The sequence below is a fragment of the Stenella coeruleoalba genome (genome assembly GCF_951394435.1).
Source record: "Stenella coeruleoalba genome assembly, chromosome: 12".
Taxonomy (NCBI): Eukaryota; Metazoa; Chordata; class Mammalia; order Artiodactyla; family Delphinidae; genus Stenella; species Stenella coeruleoalba.
The window spans coordinates 8,676,782-8,699,793 of NC_137158.1; the positions used below are offsets into that span (position 1 = coordinate 8,676,782).

At 44.2% G+C, this 23,012-nt stretch overlaps 1 protein-coding gene across 1 annotated transcript in view; it reads left to right on the forward strand.

The window, feature by feature from the left end:
* COL19A1 (collagen type XIX alpha 1 chain) overlaps positions 1-23,012 on the forward strand; it is a 363,495-nt gene that overhangs the window by 320,251 nt on the left and 20,232 nt on the right. The window contains exons 37-47 of the mRNA XM_079939273.1: positions 564-617; positions 3,092-3,136; positions 6,115-6,165; positions 6,251-6,295; positions 6,765-6,791; positions 9,832-9,885; positions 15,003-15,047; positions 18,147-18,191; positions 18,295-18,357; positions 22,556-22,591; positions 22,727-22,771. Coding sequence (XP_079795399.1) covers positions 564-617; positions 3,092-3,136; positions 6,115-6,165; positions 6,251-6,295; positions 6,765-6,791; positions 9,832-9,885; positions 15,003-15,047; positions 18,147-18,191; positions 18,295-18,357; positions 22,556-22,591; positions 22,727-22,771 — 510 coding nt within the window. The remainder of the gene's footprint in view (positions 1-563; positions 618-3,091; positions 3,137-6,114; positions 6,166-6,250; positions 6,296-6,764; positions 6,792-9,831; positions 9,886-15,002; positions 15,048-18,146; positions 18,192-18,294; positions 18,358-22,555; positions 22,592-22,726; positions 22,772-23,012) is intronic.

Below are 23,012 nucleotides of genomic sequence, written 5' to 3' on the forward strand. Positions count from 1 at the left end.
TTACCTTTCATGCTTTCACCACAGTTATATAGAACAAACCTGGCTCTAAATTGTACACTAAAATTAAAAGCTAAGAGGAAGAGTTGTGAAAGGAGCCATGGAAACGATAGCTAACTCTATGCTCAAAGAAGATTTTAAACTAAATTTTATTTTCCATTGGTAAGATGCAGATCGCATAACCCACCTTGTTAATTCTGCTCTGTGAAGTATTTAAAATGGTGATCACCACCAAAATTGTAGCTCATTTAGGAAGGCATAATGCTGTGTAAATTGCCATTTAAACAGCAAGGCTAAATTCTTAAATGTATTAAGAGGTTCCAGTTAAGACCATTAAATGTGGTTGGCCAAGGTGAAAAAGCGACCGCAAATACAAATTTTATCCTTCCAAGGGCTTATTAGCAGGATACAGCTGCTGTATCAGCCTGAAGAAATATAAGCTTATAGGACTGATTTTAATTAGGATCAAATGACCTTCAAAGTGTATCAGTTTGAGCAACCAACTTCCAATACCCTTGGCCGTTTGGGTGTTGTTTCTGTGACAAACTTAGTTTTGTGTTTTACAGGGCTTGTTGGGAAGAACGGGACATCCTGGCCCCTCGGGAACAAAGGGTAACAAGGTACAGAGGGAAAGCCTCTCTTACTGTCCAGATTGGGGCTTGGGGTAGGGGCAAGGTGAGCCTACTTACAGAGAAATCCATAAAATCAAGCAAAGCCTCAAAGTACTATAGGAGTGATGTCAGGGAAGTGGGCTTGGAAAGACATAGGTCCCCAAATTGGTCTGAAGACAAGAGATATGTTCCCAGGGAAGAGGATGAATAGCACATAGGTGCCACACAGCAAACATCCAAGCTGGACTCAGGGTCCTGGGCATCCACCGTGGGGAAGGATGGGGTGAGGGTCGCCTCCCGATGAGGTGCAGGAAGGTAGTTTGTATCTGGAAGTCCAGCCGCAGGTGCCAAGGCTCCCGACAGGAGGCTCGCTCTCAGAACCAACGAGGATCCCAGTAAATGACGTGCTTGCTGCGAAAATCTGCAAGATCTGTCCTTAGAGGGTCGTAGGGGAGATCCGCGAAAGAAGCAGCACAACTTGCTTCCTGGGGGGTCCGGTTGACAGGACAGATGGGTTGCTGTGGTCATCAGGGAGAACCAGCAAAGGAGGTCTCAGCAGGAAGATCACAGTTACCCCATTTAGGATCTAAAGTGTCACCCACAGTGTGATAGAGCCAGCACATGAGTCACACGGACTAACTCTTTGGATGAGAAGTTTAAGAATCCGGAGGCCATGTGAGCCACTCAAGCGGCTTCTACCCCAAAATGACCACAGTGGGGCATAATGGCATCAAGGAGCAAAGGAACCCCCCCAGACTGAAAGGCAACAACATGCTTATTCTGGACAGTCTCAGCACAGTTTCCCTGATAGCATCCCAGGGAGCTTGCCCACCTCCACCAGCCTTTTTGATTTGTTCTCGACGGAAAGTATTCAGTCAGAGATTTGCCTTTTGAAGTTAATGGGAATTCCACAATGAGATGAGCTTTGGGGCACAATCGAGAATGAAAATATGACTATTAATTGTGCCGGGAAAAAAAAGTCCTTTCAATAGGCGCATATTTTCCTTGTTTGTCGTCCTCTCACAGTTCATGAGAATCATGACATGATTCTCTGAAGGACGCTGCTAGCAGAGCCCCATGCGTCTTAGAGAGAGAGCCGCCAGCAGAGCCCCATGCGTCTTAGAGAGAGAGCCGCCAGCAGAGCCCCATGCGTCTTAGAGAGAGAGCCGCCAGCAGAGCCCCATGCGTCTTAGAGAGAGAGCCGCCAGCAGAGCCCCATGCGTCTTAGAGAGAGAGCCGCCAGCAGAGCCCCATGCGTCTTAGAGAGAGAGCCGCCAGCAGAGCCCCATGCGTCTTAGAGAGAGAGCCGCCAGCAGAGCCCCATGCGTCTTAGAGAGAGAGCCGCCAGCAGAGCAGTTTGGGAAAACATACAGTATACTCATGGTCACTCCTTCTCAGACAGATACATTGCAAGAAAAACTTAACAGTTGGTTTTTATTGATAAAGATACAATCAAAAGGTTTCTAGGGTTCTTTGGTTACTGAAAAAATGGGGAGATTGGAATGAAATCCTTCATCAAATTTATGAAAATAGACTAAAATCCCTCAAAATTCTTGGGCATTTTAAAGTAGGAATTTTACTCTCTCTGGATTCTTTTTTAATGAACCATTTCTTGCCATCGCCCCTGATATTGAGGGACCCAAAAGATTTTGTGAGGCTACTATTCTAAAAAAAAAAAAAAAAAAAAAAGCAATTACAGGAAAAACCGATTAAAGGCACCGAAAGGAGTATCATACCTCTGTTTATCATGGACCAATAAGCATCCTATGTTTTAGCAAAATATAGATGAAATCCCGTTTTTCAAGTTTCAACTTGAATGCATTTCTCACACATTTCATTTTCAGTCTGCTTTGCCTGGAAGCAGAATGTCTGAGGCTGTTCACATTGTAAAGAACATTTCCCTTATACAGCGTTGTACCACAGTCACTTCTGCTCAGTGGGACATGCCTGATATTCACTTAGGATGTGAAAGAAGGTTTTCCTCCTGCAGACACACACAGGTTGTGCTTTTCTACTTTAGTCAGAGCATGTGGATGCCCTCTCTGGTTCCCAAAAGATGAAGGTGGTGGAGGTGAGGCTAGAAGCGAGGGTCTGACCCAAAGAGCCGTGTCCCTGAGCTGCCCCAGCCTTCAGGAAGTGTGCTCTGCACCCCCATGTGGGGAGAGTTCCCCCAGCTGCACTCGAAGTCCAGGACCTGGTCACCTGCTTGTCTGGCTCCATCTAAAAATAAGCTTCATCCCTGGTGCTCACACCGTGAGGATCCGAATGCCTGTGGGGAAAGGCATTTACCTTTCCCGCGGTCTAGTAATGTTAATTCTCCAGGTGAAGGGAAAAGCCCCGCTGAATAAGACTTTGCAAGGGTGAACAAAATGACAAGTCATATTGACTTCAGAATGTGGCTCTCGGAGCAAGCGCAGTCGGGTCCATAAACCTGGAGTAGAAATGTCTAAGCCGTTGATGTTGGTCTGTGTACCCCCTTGCAGGGCAGCGAGGGACCCCCTGGGAGACCCGGACCACCTGGACCACCTGTGAGTTGTTTCAGGTTTAAAACATAAATTCATGCATCTACTTCAGACTTGTATAAACAACAAGGTCCTATTATATAGCACAGGGAATTATATTCCATATCCTGTAATAAACCATAATGGAAAAGGAAAAAAAAGGATTTTACTTTTTTTGTTTGTTTTTTTGTTGTTTTTTTAAATAGACTATTTTTCTTGGATGATTTTTTATGTTTGCAGGAAAATTTCACAGAAAATGCAAAGAGTTCCCATGTGGTCCTGCCACACACACGCAGTTTCCCTTATCATTAATATCTTACATTAGTGTGGAATTGTACTCTTTGAAAGTATAAACTTTATGGTATGTGAATTTTATCTCGGCTTAAAAACCAAAAACATATGTATAAAGTTCCTTCTAATTCTGATATAATGATTTTTCAGTGGCATGTATAACAAAATTATTATTCTGAAGTATATGTCGAGAAATATTATTTGTCACATTAACTATCCAGGTAATATAATTTCTCTCTTAGAGTAGAATTTTTTACAGTTGAGGAACTGATATTGATACATTAGTATTAACTAAACTCTATAGTTGACCCTGGGGTTTACTTTTCCGGTTGTATGGTCCATTAGTTTTGATAAGTGCATAGTCTCCTGTATCCACCATTACAGTACCACACAGAACAGTTTCACTGCCCTGAAAACGTCCTGTGCTACACTTGTTCATCGCTCACCTCCCTGTCCCTCCAGCCGCTAGAAACTGTTGGTCTCTTTACTATCTCTATACTTCTGCCTTTTTCAGAATGTCCTGTAGTTGAAATCAAAAAAAAGCTTTTATGACTCAGAGGTCAGACTACATTTAGATATTCTCAAGGATAAAAGTCATCTGAGTTTTATGTATAAATGTGAATGACAGCCAGGGTGGCTTAGGGGAGCCCTGATTCCCTCATTAGCTCAGCCCTGAGGCACACTGCTCGGATTTGCAGACTGTGGGCCTCCCTGCTGTGGACTCAGTTCAGGTGGGTGTGCACCCCTACTCTCCACTTCCTGCCTGGGGGACCCTGGGAAAGTCATTTAACCTCAATGAGCCTCGTTCACAGAAAAGACAGGGGCTGTAAAAAGACATCCCTTCCGGCAGTGTGAGTTGGTAGAAAAATTCTGTTGTGCTGTGTGTGTTCATTACCATCTATGATGCCCGAGATGCAAGGAAATTCTATTTCTATGGCGCCTAGTGAATGAAACGTACAAGGGCCACCGCTGCTTTCGTGCTAGGGAATGAGACAGACGCGCACATTGTCGGGAGGCTGGGGAGGACAGGGGCCTCTCTCTGGAGCAAGTCTGCCCTCAAGTGGGGTCTCGCTCAAACAGCATCACAGCGTCCGTCCGGCCAAGCGTTTTTTCCCACCTGCCTCAGAGGGAGAGGTGAAGAAGCCAGACTCCCCCAGAAGGGGCAGAATTCATCCATGACTTTGTTTTTTTTTTGGAGAAACACAATCAGAAGTTTAATAACATGTGCGCTTCCTATATGCAAGGGAGACATCCAGGAAAACTGAGTAACGCCCTGAAATGGCCCAAGTCCTCCCCTTAAGTACCATCCTCATCTAAAAACAAGAGAAAGGAAGGGTATGGCTGCTCTGCAGTTTCACGTCTCAGCTTTCTCCACTGGTAAGAGTTTCTTGAGATGCTGGAGACAACAAAGGTACATCGCTAGTCTGCATGCAATCGCACGTTTGCGCACATCAGTGAATACACTGGCACTCGGTTTCCCTAAACGTGCTCTTCATTTTTGTTTTACTTACCTTCTCCCTTGACAAGGAAGCAGAGCAGGCAGCATTTGAGGCTCAAACACTAAAATACCCTCCCTCCCCAGTGGACAGAACAGCAAAATACAACATGAGCTCCCAAAAGGGACCTCTGTTTTACGATGGGCTTAAGAAATCTCCCTTGCCCCCCAGCCCGATTCTCCAAAACTATTTATTCTTCAAAACAAATTAAATGTTGTCTTTTCTGTGAAGCACCCCCCTGCGGCCCTGGAAATCTCAGACAAAAGTATCCTTCCCCCTCCAGGACTAAATACAGTAGACATTCAGCAGTTGTCACATGAACGAGTGAAATACTGAAGGAATAAACGAACAGAGCATTTTTCCTTCCTTCACAAGTGTTTGGAAGATGCATGCAAAGCATGAGCCCTGAGCACCACTGACCGCCGTGGTCCCAAAACGGCAATGATGGCTCTTCAGTTTTGCAGCTGAAGCGTGGAAATCACAATAAAGGAAAACGCAGGTTATGATTCTATGGGAATTTTTAAAAAGAAGGCTAGGAGATCCTAACTAAAATTTTCATATGCAATTTTTTCCTGAATGCCAAAATGTACGATTTTGAAAGCCTCTCACATTAGTTCTCTTTAAGTGTTAGTTGCTGAGACTTTGCATTCACAGGTCAATTTATTAGGAAGTTCCTCTTCCCTATCGTTCTAAAGAATATGTTTTTGTAGAAACATCCATGCAGGGTTGTGAGTAACAACATCTCCCCCATTTCCCTTAATTTTCTATTTAGTATGAAGAGAGTGTGGAAAAAAATTACCTTTCAGCAGCCAAATTGTTCCCTGTTCACATCTTCATCAGCACTCCTGTGTTATGGCCTGCAGGTCAGCAGGCTGTAAACAGTTAGCATAAATTGGCAATTCAGAAACTGAATTTTAATGAGCAAATAATATTTTCCTCTGAATGCATTAGTGTCTCATCTGTCAAGCCGGCACATTCATCACAGCCCCACCCAAAGTGTGTGCGCGTGCTCCAGGTGAAGCCCACACGCCTTCTGGTTTTTTTCTTCTACGTTTGCTTTAGAAGAACCAAAAATGGGAACGTTATTATTTTTACCGATAACATTAAACTCAGTTTCTAAAATGGAGTAGGAAAAATATCATTTGGTGAAACAACAAAAGGTAGAGATGCTCACTATTAACTTCAAAGGATAACTCCATGTTTCATTTCTTTCCTAAGGGTGTACCATTCAATGAAGGAAATGGAATGAGCAGTTTATATAAAATCCAGGTATTTACTTTTCTAATTATGTAAAATCACTTTCCGGCTATCGGTTACTACAAATTCTTCTCACCTTTGTCTTTTTCTTTTGAAGGGAGGTGTGAACGCTCCCAGTTTTCCAGGGCCACCCGGCCCCCCTGTGAGTACAGTTGTTTATCACCAAGCATATTTTAGCTGAGCAGCCTCACACACACGCACACACACACACACACACACACACACACACACACACACAAAGACCTCCTAAGTTCACTGAAAAGTATGTGTTACAAATATAAAGAAAATTTTCTGCAGGAGGAAATAAATGAAACCAATTATAATAACATTGGGGAAACGTACACAGTCAAAATAAAGGAAAACAGCCTTCTGTGTAGTGGTGTCACTTTTTGGAAACCTGAGAACTAAATCAATGTCCAAGCAATCACCGTCATGGGAGTTCCATCAAGTTATATTTCCTCATCTTATTATGCTTCACATCCAAACCATAGCAAAACAAAACTTGCAGATATTTTTATGTGTATTAAAGCCAATTGGATAAAAATTCTTCGTAGTTTGTAAGTCTGCTTCGGTCGTTATTTTCAAGATGACTTCTCATATTTTTCTTATAGGGCCCCAAAGGTGATCCTGGCCCAGTGGTATGTATATTCCCATGTTTTGTGTCATTTAGAAAATAAATCTTTATTCGAGTTTGAAAGAAGACCTTCAGGAGAGATGCCTGCCTTCTGAGATGTCCCTTGGTTACATGGAGGAAGCGGGCAACCTCCTCGTGTCAGGATGCCTCGGTCCTGATGTGTCCCTGCCCTTGACGCTCTTCCATCAGGGTGATTTTGAAAATCACCCCGGGCTGGAGGAAGACGCATAGAAAGCTCCCGAGAAATAGGACACTTTCTTCCAATAGGACTATTTTGATGATTGGTTCCATGTTCAGTAGATCGTGGGAGGAAACTATTGGAAAGAAATTCCTTAATAGGTCTGTCATCTCCCCCACCGACACTACAACAAGGCAGGGACGGTTTATTTGCTTTGACTGTCTTAGGCCGTTGCTCTGGAGGCGACGTGGTGCGCTGTCATAAGCCTGCTTATTAGAAGCGATGTTTCAGGAGGTTCTGCCCCTCGGCCTGGGAAGAGGTCCTGCGCCCCAGCCTTCCGAAGGATGATGACTGTTACGCACCTCTCGCAGCCACGGAGCGGCCCTGTAAAAGTTCTGCCAGATGCAATTCGATTCCCTTTATTCCTTGGCAGGTTTTCCTGTCATGTCCTTTTCAGGCATGTGTCCTGTCCTTCATATTTCATTTCTATGTCCTTTAACCTTTGGGTATATACTTGAAACTCCGATGTATCTGAAACTGAAATAAACTTTCAAACCACTTGCCGTTGCCGTGGGAGGAAGTCGCAGGTCCTTTTATTACAGTGGAGTTTGGTAAAACTAGATGAATAAATTTTAAACGAGCGAAAGAAGAGCCATAAAAAGCAATCTTTTTACATCTAAATAGATTTTCAAAGGAGACGCATGAAAGAGCTTATTTTTTGTTATTGGGCAATATATATTAAAAGCCAATTTGTTTTCGCCTATGAAATGCCCAGTTTGTAGCACTTTCCGAACCCCAAATATGTCATTTAGAAGTTTCCGTTGTTTCATTACTCATGCTGTGCTTTCTTTATCTGTAACGTTTTTTAATGCTTTCACCTCCCCCCTCATATCCTTCATTCCAATCTGAATCTCCTTTCATCTTATTGATAAAAATTTCCTCCTGGTCTTTCCTTCTCATACTCACACACACAAGCATCCCCTCTGAGTCATTCAGGGACACGTAGGCTTCTCGCTGACTTTTCTGGAACACCCAAGTTTTTAAATTAGTAACTGTAGATTAAGGTGAGAAACCTTTTTAAAAAGTATTATAATAAAGGATAAATTATGATTCACTTGGATTCGAAAGCGCGTGGCAACAAAAATGTAGACAGCATTGAGTAGAATTTGAAGAGATTAGGCTTCAAAATTTTTTAGCTGCAACAAAGAATAAAAACTAAGTGGACGACGTTCCTTGCTTTTAGAGATGTGAATTAAGTGGGTGAAGCACAAAAACAGAAATGTGGAATCACGAAATTAACTACCGAGTAAACCTTCAGGTTTATCTTAGATAAAACTTTAGATTATTCCTTTGGGCTCCATGTCACCGCCACCGGACAACTCATTTCCGACCAGTTGCCCTGAATAGAGAAATACTACCTCATAGCATAGAGATAGATAAGCCAGGAATGGTGGAGTCACAGGTCACGGAGCAGAAAATGGAAAAGTCCCATCGGGGTAGGTGTGGGGAGATATACTCTTCCAGCATCCTTCAAATCCCAGGACACCAGATCTGTACCACTGTTTCTAATCTTCTCAGTGAAACTTTACAGATAAAAATTACCCTTAATTGAATGTATTATCTTCTGAGGCACTCCATTTCATTCCCTTGGTATTCAATTTATAATTGGCTTTCAATTAAATATTTATTATTAGCTGCTTTCAGACAAATACTGATTGATTGGCTGAGCACTGTCCAACCGATTCCTCTGTCCTAAGGATAGTTGAGAATATAAACAAAGAAAATCAAAGAGCTTATTTCCTTTGTCAATAACCCAGAGCCTCCATTACAGAGCTTCCTGCAGAATAGAATCTGAACATCTTTTTTTCCTGATTGACAGGTTACATATTGGTAGTTGTTTAAAAAGGCTTTTGAAGCAAAGAAAGGATGAAATGATATGCTTCCTCATTAAGCATCCCGTGATAAGGACAATATCATAAATCATAATGGGAGTTAAGTGTTGGTAATATTTTTGAAGCAGCTTAGAATTAGGCGTGCAAAAATACATTTACAGAGAATGACCTTGGGAAGCTACCTTTTCTATGTGATTATGTTGAAAATATCCAGTGTCTTAAGAAAATATTTGCAGTTAACATTAATTCGTTAACAAGGAGGTATCAAACAACTACCCACTTTATCTCTCTTAATTTAAAACCCCTGTTGTTTATTGTTCAAAGTTGGCAGCTTCCTTCACCCTGACCTTTCTAAATGGGTTCCTTGAGGGCCTAGAGGTTCCAGTCATCTGGGACCAGACACCAGCATATGTAACAGATTTTTTTTTTTAGCAGAAATGCTTACCTGTCTCCTGTCAGTGAGCCATCATAAATAACTGCTCCTGGGCTGTCCTCGGAAGCATCCACAATTCACATCCACCTCCAGGAAATATTGAGGGATTATAAACTTTGAGAGCTCCATCTTCATCCACTCTTAAAGACTTCAGTCTTGTTTTCTGATCATCTAGAAGGCTTAGGTACCTTATAAATTGGCAACGTTTATTAAAGCCCAGTCTTTCCTTCTAATTCTTATTGAAATTGGAGTTATCACTGACTAGAGGGATTCGTTCAGAGCAGATTCTTCATCAGGATAAAAACGATTCATTAGAAAAGATACTCATACTTCTCCAGGGAATAGCTTTATTTTCAAACTGTTCCCAAATATCAAATGCAAGAATACAGTTGCTTGAAAATAGAGCGTACTATTTACTTGCTAAATTACCAATTGATGTTTGAGGGAGTATTTTTTAGGCAAAAAATATCTTTGCTTTTGAAATCAATGCTTAAAAACCTTTTGACCATTGCTTCTGTGTTCTTATGTTCATATTTAACAGGGAGAACCTGGTGTGATGGGGTTGCCAGGATTAGAAGGATTTCCTGGTATAAAGGTAAGTGCAGGGTTAGACGTGTGATCACTGATTCAACATTCAAAAATGTTTGTGGAGCACCTACTGCTGGACCAGGAACTGTTTTAGCTTTGGGGATGTATAAGGGAACAAAAGAGACAAAAATTATGTTGTAAGCAGGGGATACAGAAACTAAAAGAATAAACACAAATAACGAAATAATATTGTTGGTAAGTGCTGTGGAAAGAAAAAGTAGAGGCAGGTTGAGGGCATCAGGAGTGCGGAAGGGAAGGGTATCATTTTAAATCAGGTGGTCTGAGAACGCAAGAACAGAGCAAAGACTTGGAAGAGGTAGGGGGCAGTTAGCCAAGCCCCCTCAAGCCAGAACGAAGAATGTTCCAGGCAAGGTGAATAAGTTCTAGAGATGTAGTGTATAGCAAGGTGACACTAGGTAACCGTGCTAAACTGTACGCTTGAAATCTGCTAAACGTTTTCACCACACACACACGCGCGCACACACACAGTGACCTGTGTGAGATGATAGGGATGTGAATTACTTTGATTGCGGTGATCATTTCACAATGTATACGTATATCAAATCATCATGTTGTACACCTTAAATATATACAACTAAAAAATTTTTTTTAAAAGAAGAAAAAAACAACAGGTCTAAATGCCCTGAGGCAGAGCATTCCTGGTACATCCAAGGAGACCCGGGGAGTGAGCGAGGGGATATGGTAGGAGATGAGGTCAGAGAGGTGGGGTGGCAGTTAGGAGCAGCCCCGCCATGTTGAGGTCAATGCTGCTCACTGGCCGGTGCAGTACCAGTGCCAGTCTGCAGACTCGTTATGGACTCTGGGGCAAGGTGAGCACAGAGATGGAGAGAAAGCATTTAAGCAACTTGTCTGGCAGCTTGACTTTTGACGTTGCCATGATATCCAGACATGTGACCAGTAGACTCACCTTGGATCATGATGCATTAGAAAATAAATAAGTAAGTAAACTGCTCCTTCACCACAGGTAGTTTAAGAAGCACTAATTAATAAAGAGGCTTACCAGCCCTTGTAAGGACTTTATCCTTCACTCTGAGGGAATACGGAGCCAGCGGTGGTTTCTGAGTAGTAGAGTGATGGGGCCCACAGCTGGAGAGTGAGGATGGGGCAGGGAAGACACTGTTCCTGTAGACGGGGGGAGTGGTGTCGGCTCAGATAAGAGCAGAAACGGTGGCGGTCCTGAGGAGCAGATAGGTTATGGACGTGCTGTGAAGGCAGAGCGACAGGATTGATGGGATGTGGGTCTGAGAGAAGAGTCAAGGACGGCTCCATGGTGTTGACCTGAGCAACTGTCATGGCAGGGCGTCATCAACAGAAACGAGGAAAGCTACAGATAGACAATGATCCAGAGTATGATTTTGGACATGGGACTGAGTTTGGAAGTATCTATTAGACAGCAAAGTGAGGGTATTGAGTAGGCAGTACAATATAAAAGTATGGAGTTTAAAAAAAAGTCTAAGGGAATTCCCTGGCAGTCCAGTGGTTAAGAATCCACACTTCCACTGCAGAGGGCGTGGGTTCGATCCCTGGTAGGGGAGCAAAAATCCCACATGCTGCGTGGTGCGGCCAAAAATTAAATAATAATAATAATAAAGTGTCTAAGATATGGATTGCTTGTCTAAGCATATAGATGCTGTCTGAAAGTCAGAAGGCTGGATAAGATCACCAAGAGAATGACAGTAGATTCTTTTAAAAGAGAAGAGGATCGGTCAACTATACTCCAATAAAAATTCATTTAAAAGACAAACAATTAAAAACAAAAAGAGTGTTGTTTATTCACTCAAAAAAATGGAAGAGGGTCAAGGACTGAGCCCCGAGGCCCTCCAACATTAAGATCAGGAAGAAAAGGGGGAATGAGTAAGGGAGACTGAGGAGGAGTGACCAGGGAAATAGGAGGAAATCAAGGAAAAGATCACGTAGCAAGAAGAGAGAGTGAAAGTCTGTCTCAATCCTACAGATAGGTCAAGTAGGATGGGGTCAAGTAGGATGGCAGAGTACTGACATTGGATTCAGCAATATAGAGGTCACGTATCACCAGAGGAGTGATTACTGTTTCACTGTGTTGGTAGGACCAATTGCTGGACTTGAATGGGTTTAAGAGAGAATGACAAAACAAGATTTAGAGACAGCAAATACAGTTTAAACAGTGCTTAAGGAGTTTTGCTGCAAAGGAAAGTAAAGAAATGGGCCAGCAGCTGCTGGAGAAGATAGGGCAAGCTTTGCTAAAACGAACTTTAAGACCACAGAAGTAGCAGACTGTTACTGTGCTGAAGAAAGGGGAGGGGGATGACGAGATAGGAGGAGAGGCGAGAATTGCTGGAATGACATCCTTAGATAGCTAAGAGGAAAGGGGACCTAGAGCATAAATGCAGGGTTTGGCCTCAAAGAGAAGCATGGATAGTTCATCCATGGTAACCGTTGGGAAATCAGAGAACAGGGGCACAGATGCTGGTATGTGGGCCCATGAATTGGTTGGAGTCTATGGAGGTTCTTTTCTGATTGCTTCAGTTTTCTCAGAGATGGAGGAGTCCAGGTCATCATCTGAGAGTGTGGTAGGGAGAAGAGGTTGGAGATTTAAGGAGAAGGTCTTCTCAGAGAGAGGGAAAATCCAGGGACCAGAGAGTGTGATGGCTGAGCAGAACCCCCTAGAGCAGCGGTCCCCAACCCCCGGGCCTCGGCGGGTCCGTGGCCTGTTAGGAACTGGGCCGCCCAGCAGGAGGGGAGTGGCAGGCGAGCGAGTGAAGCTGCGTCTGTATTTACAGCCGCTCCCCATGGCTCGTAGTACCGCCCGAGCTCCACCTCCCGTCAGCATCATGGTGAGCTGTGTAATTATTTCACTATATATTACAATGTAATAATAATAGAAATAAATAGAAATAAATAATAGAAATAAAGTGCACAATAAATGTAATGTGCTCAAATCATCCCGAAACCATCTCCCCTCCCCAACCCCGGTCTGTGGAAAAATTGTCTTCCACAAAACCGGTCCCTGGTGCCAAAAAGTTGGGGACCGCTACCCTAGAGGTTCATGGTCATGAACTGAAGTGAGATTATGTACCATGTACATACGCTCAGGCAAAGGCACAGAACAGGAGGGGAGCTGGCTTTAAACAAGCCTCCGGTTTTGACAAGTGAGTGCAAGAAGCAAGAATGGGCCAGGAAGCCAACAGTATACACAAGGGGGTGATTATAACAAGCGACTGTGGAATTTAAACTAGATAAATAAGGAGGAGAGGCCATCTAGGCAATGAAGGATAATGAAAAATTTGTATCATGGATGGATTAGAGATCTTGGTGACATCAAAAGTTTTGGGGGTTCAAAGTACTCAAGGGAGTGGTTTAGAATGATGGAAGATGGTGGTCCAAGGTTGGAATGCGTGCAGTGGAGGTTATGGAGGGATATAGTTATTGTTTTTGACAAGGTCTCAAGTATAGCTATGGAAATAAGAGGCCATACCGTTAGGGGAAAGTGGTTCAAAGAACTGTGAGACCCGATTGTTGGAAGGAACATCTTACCAGAGAGGAGCCCTCTTAACATTCACCTTTATCAGATATGCAAATGTTTCCATTGAATGGAAAGCTCCAGTATATTCATTTCCAGGGTAAAAATCCTGTAATTAAAAAAGGGCAGAGTGGAACTGACAAGGATTCCCTGTTTACATCCTTCACCCATTTTTCTACTAGTTCTTTTTTTTTTTTTTTGACTGGAGCTATGCTTTATATATTAAAGATACTACTTCTATCTTATATGGTGGAGGCTTTATCCTGGTTGGTCCTTGCCTCTCATTTTTATGTTTAATCTTATTCTATATGTAAATATAACTTTTATGTGGTCAAATGTAAAACTGTTTTCCTTTATGATTTCTTATTCTGCTTTTATGCACTAAATGACTTTCATTCTCATTCTCAAGCAAAATCAGATAATATGACTTGATTTTCTTCTAGTTCTTATTAATTCATTTTATTTTTATATAATCTATATGGAATTTATATGGAGTATAATGCAAAGAAGGGAATCAGATTTTTTCAAAGAAATTATTCAGTTATGAGCACTATTTGTTGAATAATACAGCCCTTTCATTACTAAAATTCTATTATAAATGTTGGTTTGTTTCTGAGGTTTCTGTTATATTGCATTGATATACTGCTTAATCTTGGGCCAGTATTCCATTATTGCAATTATTATAGCTTTATTGTATGTTGAAATACGATATTGCTAACCTCTTTATTATTCTTCTTTTATTTTTTCTCTTATCCTCGACTATATTTATTATCCCAAGTGAACTTTAATATCATTTGATCAAGCCGCAATTTGTAAAAATTGCATTAATTTATAAATTAGTTTGGGTGGTAGTGACACCTTTATAGCACTGTCATGCCCTCCAAGAACAAAACATCTCTCTCCATTTAATCAAGTCTTCTTTTATGTCCCTTAGGGAACTTTGGAAGTTTTTTAATGTAGATTCTGCTCAACAAAAAATGACCATTTTATTACCCCATATATAATCAGAGGTATTTTTAGCCTTGTCGACTTTATCTAAAATACCACATTGCCTTTGGAAAAAGGGTTGAGTCAGTCCACTGTTCAGAGCAATTCCAGGGCTCTTCTTATTGGCCTAAAGAGGAGAAGCTACAACATCCCCAGTTCTAAACACATTTATTCTAACCTACATCCAATGAGACAAGTACAGCGAAAGCTTTTTAGAAGACATTCAGTGTGCTTAGCTTTTAAGTATTAGTGATGAATTACTTTTGAATATGTGGAATAAAACTGTTGACTGATTTTACCTGTAATATGGATGGGGTTCTGTTTAAAAGAATAGGTCACAGAAATGATACCATGAATGCTCGTTTTCATTAAGATTATTATTTGCTTTGGTTTTATGGGGGAAAAAAAAAAAGAGAGAGAGAGAACTTTAGTAGGTTCCATTGGCTGCAGTTTTCATTTTGTTCTTTTCCCATCTGGGCTCTAGCTTCACCCAGCTGATACGGATAACATTTATAAGTTCCAAAGAGAAGCTTTACCAAATCCAAATTATTACTTGAGCATTAATTTCATCGGTGGAGATTTTATAGATATCATTATAAATAGTACATTTTTTCCAGGGAGATCGAGGCCCGGCAGGTCCCCCTGGAGTGGCGGGAATCTCGGTGAGTCCAGATTCTCTCATGTTGGTTTCACGGGCACCGACCGTCAGAAGGGCTGGGAGCACGCAGTGACTCCTTAAACCTCCGGTTCAAAAAGCAGAACCATCCGTCCCTCTCCCACCTCAAGAATGCTCCTTTCTTTATTTTCATCTTTTAAATTTTTTTCTTTGTTTTTTTCTCCCCAACTCACTTTCACATGGGAAGGGGAAGCCCAGTGACCTGCGTCAACACATTAAGATAGCACAGCTCTGAGAAGCTTGTTGGGTTTCTCTATTCCTGTCATAGTTCAAGGTTTCTTGATCCTCAAAAGGCAAAGTCCTCAGGCACGTGCTTCAGGACCTTCTTATTAAGCTGCCATCTGCCTGAGTTTTCCCTCAGCCAGGTGTTATTAGCAGAGCTTTATGGCTGCTAATGTGTCCTCGTAAACTAGCCCTTCCAGCCTCTCAATCATTTTTGTTGCTCTCTGTGTCCAATGTTTTAATGTGTCCAGTGTTTTAATCTCATCAAGGTCTTTCCACATGAATAGGAAGTGCTCCAGGAAAGGTTAAAATCATTCCTCTGAGCCCTAGGGATTATTCTGATCTTCATTCATGAGGCTCTAATTAAAACTTTGTGGTCAGGCTTGATGAATAAGAGCCCGCTTATCCTCGCTAGCTGCCCCTGCAGGGTGGGCCAGGGTAGGAAAGTCAACGGAAACCGTGTGCTTCAGTCACAGGAACATGAGGAAGATGAGAAAGGGCCCTACCATCTCCACCCAGCACCATTCAGACCCTCCTACCACCACCCCGCAGCACCCATCCTTCAAAAGGAGGGTAGCCACTCTATTTAGTTGCTAAATCTAACGACAAAAAAATAAAAACCCATCCACACTCCATAGCAAAGCATCCTGTATGAAGGATAACATCCCCTTAATTAGCTGCTTTAGGGCTTCCCTGGTGGCGCAGTGGTTGAGAGTCCGCCTGCCGATGCAGGGGACACGGGTTCGTGCCCTGGTCCGCGAAGATCCCACGTGCCGCGGAGCGGCTGGGCCCGTGAGCCGTGGCCGCTGAGCCTGCACGTCCGGAGCCTGTGCTCCACAACGGGAGAGGCCACAGCAGTGAGAGGCCTGCGTACCACAAAAAAAAAAAACAGTAACATGAAAATATTTTCTTTAGCAAGCACTGCAGAATTTTTGGTACACGAAAGCATTCTTCTTGACGACTGGCTCACACTATCCCCCTCCTCCCGCCTTCCCCTGCTCACTACCACTCCTAGCAACATATTCGCAGCTGTTTGTGCAATTGCCCTGAGTCCCCTACAACCCGCCTCAGGGTGCCTTCACAGCCTGTGTTTGTTTCCACCTGGTATAATGAAGTGTAATGCCCCACAGTGCTCACTCAGGTGGAACTATAAATTCCTTTCAGCCATTACCCTAAACTGAGTCTACCTTCAAAGAAAAGATACTAGCAACCATTGAAAGTACTGAGAAAATCAGTGACAGGATCAAAAGATGATCCAAATGAAGAATTCCAAGGATACTTTGAAGGATGCAGCATGATGGAAATTAGAGGCTAGTCTGCCACTTGTTGGGATGTCCAAGATGTAATACATTTACCTAAAATGCAGCTTTCCTATCTCATCATTAAGAAGATTAACTGACAATGACAGAAATAGGGAAGGGTAAACATTTTGCACGCTGCAAATATACAACTGGGTAGTTAAAAGTGCACCTCTCTTTTTTATAACTGGACCTTACTGTGGCTCGGAAAAATGAATTAGTTCGAAGCTTCTGGAAATAGTGACAGTTACACAACAGTGTGAATGTACTCGATGCCGCTGAATTGTACACATAAAATGGCTAAAATGGTAGCTTTCGCTTTTGTATATTTTCACCACAATAAAAGACTTTTAAGGTGATGGTTCTGGTTGAAGCAGGGATGTGTCTACCTGCTCAGCACATCACAGGCCTCTGCTGAGAGCCAAGCGGCCCCGTCCTGCTCTTCCTGGAACAGAGCTGTCTGTTTCCTCCTAGTGCACTCAGGCCCTCCAGGGCCTTCCCCAGGGTTCTTCCTCCCCTCCCTCCCAGGATGGCGTGTGGGCAGAGGGGGCAGCATGCCCTCCCCGGGGCCTCCGAGGTCCCTGCCAGCACTCCCCAGCCTTTGGGATCTTTGTCTGGAGTTCCAGGCCCAAGCACCCTGCACCCCTGAGTCCATGCCAAGACCCTTTGGGATACTGGCTTTCTCAGCCCTAACACATCCCCCAACTCAGGTCCGTGGGATTCCAGGCACTCCTGCTGCAGGCGGGCGGTGGGAGCCCGGATGCCATCTCGGGGCCTTGTGTCTGCCTCGCCTCGGTACTCAGCTGTAGCTGACCTGCCAGGCGGTCTGCTCCCAGAGTTCCATACAGCAAGTGCGGAAAATGGCCTCCCTCTGCATTCCCTTGCAACCCACTGGGATTTCCATGGTCTCAGTCCCACACCTGCATCTCCAACCACAAGAGGTTCAAGGTGCAGGCGGCGGCTCTTTCTCAAAGGCAGGATCCTTAGGCCTGGCCTGGACGCTTGGGCTCGTGTCCACTGCCGTCTCTGCTGGTGCATTTTCCTCTCTCATCCCTCCTGTGGTCTCTCTAGCCCACGGTTTCTCCGTCCTCAGTCTTCCAGGCTGCGGTACGCTGGGTCACACCAACCTTGTCCTCTCCTTTCAACAAAACGGCCTTTCAAACCAACCATGCTTCTTTTCAGCCTATCTCACTGTGAACTGAAAAAGCTTCTTGTGAAAATCAAAATCTAGGAAGGACTCCTTTGACCCACCGTGCCCTCCTTCCCCCTAAAGTAAAGAGGATCTGCCCATCAAGAGGGATTTCCAGAAATGAGGATACACTGGCTTAATATTTTCAAAAGGCTTATCCTCCCTCCCATACCACACACCCCTATGTGCACTGAGGGACTGCCGTCCCGTCTGCCCAGTGCAGTGTGGTTTCCGGGACTCTGGCCGGTAGGGATGCCAGGTCGGTGTAGAGCCACACCTGCAGCACAGGTGGTGCACGCACAGGTGGGGGAGGGAAGCACGTGGCCTCATTCAGTAATCTGGCTCCTAACATTTCCCCCTTGGCTTCCTTTCCCAGGGGAAACCCGGGGCCCCAGGCCCTCCAGGAATCCCAGGAGAGCCGGTCAGTTGCCCATTCCTTACTTAGCCGTGGTCCTTGTGTTGTACTGCATGCAGCTTCAAAGCTCTTCTTCGCAGCTAATGTTTGTCTGTGGCCATGTCTACAGGGTGAGAGAGGGCCTGTTGGAGACATAGGTTTCCCTGGACCAGAAGGACCCTCAGGAAAGCCCGTAAGTCCTTTATCTATTATTTGCCAGTTTAAGAAATGTTCTAAGCATTGCCTCTTTACCTCTCTCTTCAAAAGTCTGAGACTGGAATAAGTAGTTTCCAAGTAAGTAAGCGCAGGTCTGCAAATGGCTTTGCGGGGTGTGGTTCTCACAGAGTGCCCAGCTCTCTGTGAGTATCTCTATGTCTTAAACCACAGTGAGAACAGTGAGGTCTTTTGTTTTAAATGTCAGGAAATCAGACTCATTATTTCTCAGGTCTGAGGTCCTCAGCAGAGCTAAAACATGAAATGGCCTGTCATATCCTGAAATACAAAGACTCGCAGATGTAACATCTGTGTGTTCAGCTAGAGAGGAAAGAAGCTCTTGTATCAGATTCCCTCCTTTACCTGTGGGCCTTGTTCTTACACGTTCATAAATCACTGCTGTCAAATACATCATCCCCTCCTGTCCTAGAAGAGCTCTTGGCTACTGATATATAATATTGATGTGACATTGTAACAACCATTCCTACTAATTCAACTCAATCCCACATATTGTCAGCTCATCCCTGCCGTTTGCTAAGGATGTGCTGGGCCCCGAGGGAGGGGATATAAAGAGGAATAGACATACCTCACTCTCGGGTGCGCTTTTTGTAGAAGTCCCTGCTCCCTTTGCTTGTTTCTGCGCCGTGGGGTGGGTGGGAAGGGGGTGCTGTTAGGAGAAGGGGTGCTGAAGGTGACCGCGCAGCGCAGAGTTCAGGAGGCTGCTCAGAATCGGTGAGACCACAGGGTAAGGGCATTCCCTGGCCACAGCCTCCCCAGAGAAGGCGACATGAACGCACGGGAAGTGTACGCAATTTAGAGTCAGGAAGATCTGGGTTTGAGTTATGACTCAAAGGGTTTGTGAGTCACTTAAGCAACGTGACATATGGTAAGACGTCCAGTGCCTGCCGTGGGAGACGCCCCATTAATATTAGTCTCATTCCCTCCCTCCCCTCCCCATCCCAGCCCCTGTAAGCCACTCACAAATGCTTGCCATCCAGTTCCGAGGGGATTATGCAAAAAGCAATCTGTTCACTCAGCAAATACTTCCTGAGCACCTACTACATGCCAAGCACTGGGAGGTTTCAGCTCATCGGATTTACATTCTAGTACAGGGACACAAGACAACAAACAGACACACACAACTTCAGGGAGAAGATGATCTGAGCAGGGTGAAGCCCTAGAGCAGAATTTAAATAGGGCAGTCAATAAAGGCCCACCACTCGAGCAAACCCTGCAGGACGGGAGAGCTCAAGCCACGGGGAGGTCAGCAGGGCGGGGAGGCAGGGGGAGCTTGTTCCAAGAAAAAGGAATGGCTAGTAGAGCCTGCCGTGTTGAAGGAAGGGAGGAAGGCCTGAAGGCAGGCGTGAGCTGAGCTAAAGGAGAGGGGCAAAGATACGGAGGGAGAGGCAGCCAGCGGCGGAGCACGAGGAACTTCTAAGCCGGGAATGGAGGGCGGGTTTCATGTGAAGTCTGACGGAGACCCACTGGAGCATCTGTAGCAGGGAAGGAAAATGACTGGACTGCATTTCAAGGAGTACTGTGAGTTCTGTGCGGAGGGCACACCGTAGGGAACGGAACTCTGAAGCGTCGCCGTAATCCCCATGAGAAACACAGATGGTGGGAAGAGGAGATCTAGGGTGTGCACTGAAGGTAGAGCCAGCTACGCTCGCTGATGGATCAGACAGATGCAGAGTGGGAGGAAGAGACCGGTCAAAGCTGTGGTTTGGGGTCTGAGCAACCGGGTCAGGGTGGTATGTTTCGTGACATGGGTGGGTTTGGGAGGAAAAACTGAGCTCTCTGTTGTAAAACTTCATGTTGAAGCACTAGTAGACATCCAAGTGGATTTCTAGTCAAGTAGGCAGTGTATATGTGCCTCTGCAATTAATGGAGAGGCCAGGACTGGAGAGACTGATTTGGGTCTTTCAACCTGAGCCTGGATGCAGTGGGGTCACTGCGAATTGGGAAGAGAACAGGGCTGTTAGGAGAGGATATGGCAGAAAGACGGAGAAGGTGCAGCCAGTGAGATGTGAAGAAAACCAGGCGAAGGCGGTTTCCTGGATGTGGAGGGAGGTAAGTGTTGAAGAGAAACGAGAGGAAAACATACAGAAAAGTAGCAAAGGAGCTGACAATTCTCCCCCACGTTTGGAAATGTGGACCTCATTGTGGGGAGAGTACAGCACGGTAGGATCTTGATGAAGAATGACCCCGTTGAGAGGGGACATTTGAAGATACAAGAGAGTGGACTTAGAGTGAGGAGAGAAGACTCCCAAGTGGAAACTGGTGTTTACAAGGAACAGGGCAGAGCAACCTTCTCACGGGGAGGGGGCGGGCGGAAGTCCGAGTACGCATGCGCACAGGTGCGTGGCTCTGGCGGCGGGGATGTGAGCGGGTCCTCTGCTGTGATTTTCTCAGTGAAGGACGGAAGTCATCAGTTGACCATGAGGAGTGGGGTGGTGATGCTGGAGGTTTCGTGAGACAGGAAAATATGTGCAAGTACTTCTGGAAAGAAGGAGTCAAGTCAGGAAATACAGAAGGATGGCTGGTGATGCAGAGGGGCTGCTTGGGAGCTGCTGCCATACCTGTAGATCAGAACACCTGAGCGAGGGTAACCCTTCTTCACCCACAGTCAGCTGCTCAGACGCAGGTGTGCAGCGGAGGGAAAGCTGGTTACACTTTCTGAGTTAGAAAAAAGAATAGGGTTCTTGCAGATAAGTGAGACGAGGGGGATAGAGGTAAATCCACTGAGGTTTTTGTAAAAATTTCTGAAAGCAGAACTCACCCCCCCCCCCCACCGTGGAGAATAAGTTAGTAACGCCTTCATAGAAAAGAGAACACACATGAGAGTCATTGATGAATTACAAGAGACAAAAAATTATCTATAGGTTTATTCATTTTCTTGTATTGTTACCAAAAACATGAATTATATTTTTATTTATTTTTTATTTATATATATTTATTTATATTTATTTATATATTTTTTTATTTTTTATTTATTTTTTTATCTTCTTTTATTCAATTAACACAGTTGTTTCTTTCACATCCTCTCCTTCATCAGCTTCATCCTTTTTTGCTTGTGTTTCTGGATGACATAAATCCTTTGAACCGGATGGTTTGGGCAACGTGGTCTTAGTTAAAGTGCCCTAGATAATTCCCAGGCTGTTCAGGAAGGCCGAGGGACTCTGGTTGGGTTCCCAACTGTGGCAGGTGTTAGTGTGATTTACAGCAGTGAAAACACAGACCTTTCTGCAGGTCCATCCTTGCAGACTGCACTCCAGCACAATCAGAGTCTCCCGGGTTTGCAGAGGAGCAAGTCCATGCACCTGCCTGCTGGCTAAGAAATCATTTCCTCACCTTGGTCTCCCTCTTCAACAAATCGCAGAAACGTACCTGCTGTCTCACTGTCAGTATCTGATGGGACCCCAGGTGCTCTCCCTTCTTAACGCCTCCCAGTCGGTGGTTCTCCCAAGCTTATAAATCTGTAAGCAGGATTGGGCTTTATTACCACCTCCAGAACTGCCATGTATAGTTCGGGAAACTTCCAGTTTACTAAGAAAAAGCCACTATTTAATACTCTCAGAAAACATGGTTACAGATTTCTCACTGTCCTTTCCTATTTTCTAACTGAAAAATAACAATCGTTCTCTGGCTGACAGTTTATTTCATAGTGGCATCTGGCTCTGGCCATGTTATGAGATTTCTCAAGCAGCAACGGAGACCATTTACTGAGAATGACTTTCTTTGGTAGGAAAATTGTTAGAAGGGAACAATAAATGCCGTACACCAGCCAACCAGTGCCATAGGGAACCTTCTTATTTCTCAGAATGTACCTAATGGAATAAGTAAGGAAAATAACCCTGTTGACTATTTACAGTGAGCTAGGCATTTTCTGTTATTTCCCTAAATCCTTAGTTTTAAGGCCCTTATTTTATCCTGACTTTATAAGTGGAGAAGCTGACGTTATTAAGGTTAAGTAAATTGTCTGAAGTAAATGGAACTTGCAAGTGACAGAGTCAGAATTTAAACTTGGGGCTGACTCTATCGATTTTGTTTTCCATTTCACCGCACTGCCTCACCAAAATCTCAGTAGAAATAAGTCCTTGAAACTTTACCCTCTTGTTGCATTTAACTATGTCTGTTAATGCAGAATGAGAAATATTGATCATTTTTTGTCTTTACAGGGAATAAATGGGAAAGATGGATTACCAGGTGCGCAGGTATGGAAAATACTGTTGAAAATAAATGTTCTAATGCAAAACTACATCCAGATTACCTGCCAGAGCTCCCGATCCAGCAGCTTGATGAGAAATCTTGGCACACAGTGATTTTTAGCGCTGACATTTGTTTTTCAGGGCATCATGGGTAAGCCTGGAGAGAGAGGCCCCAAAGGAGAACGGGTATGTACATTCCTACTGTGATTGTTATTTAAGTCTGTCTCCACAACTGCCCCCTCATTTGAGTTACACAGTTATGGTCGTAGACCCCCTCGAAATCTCCGCATATGAAAAGGCTGGGGTATTTGTGATCCAAGGTCTCTGCCAGGCATAAAATGGGACCATTCAGGGAAACAGGATCAGGGTGTATGGCAGATACCCCTACCTGGTTCGCCTTTATTCACAACTAAGTCTGGTTTGCTGT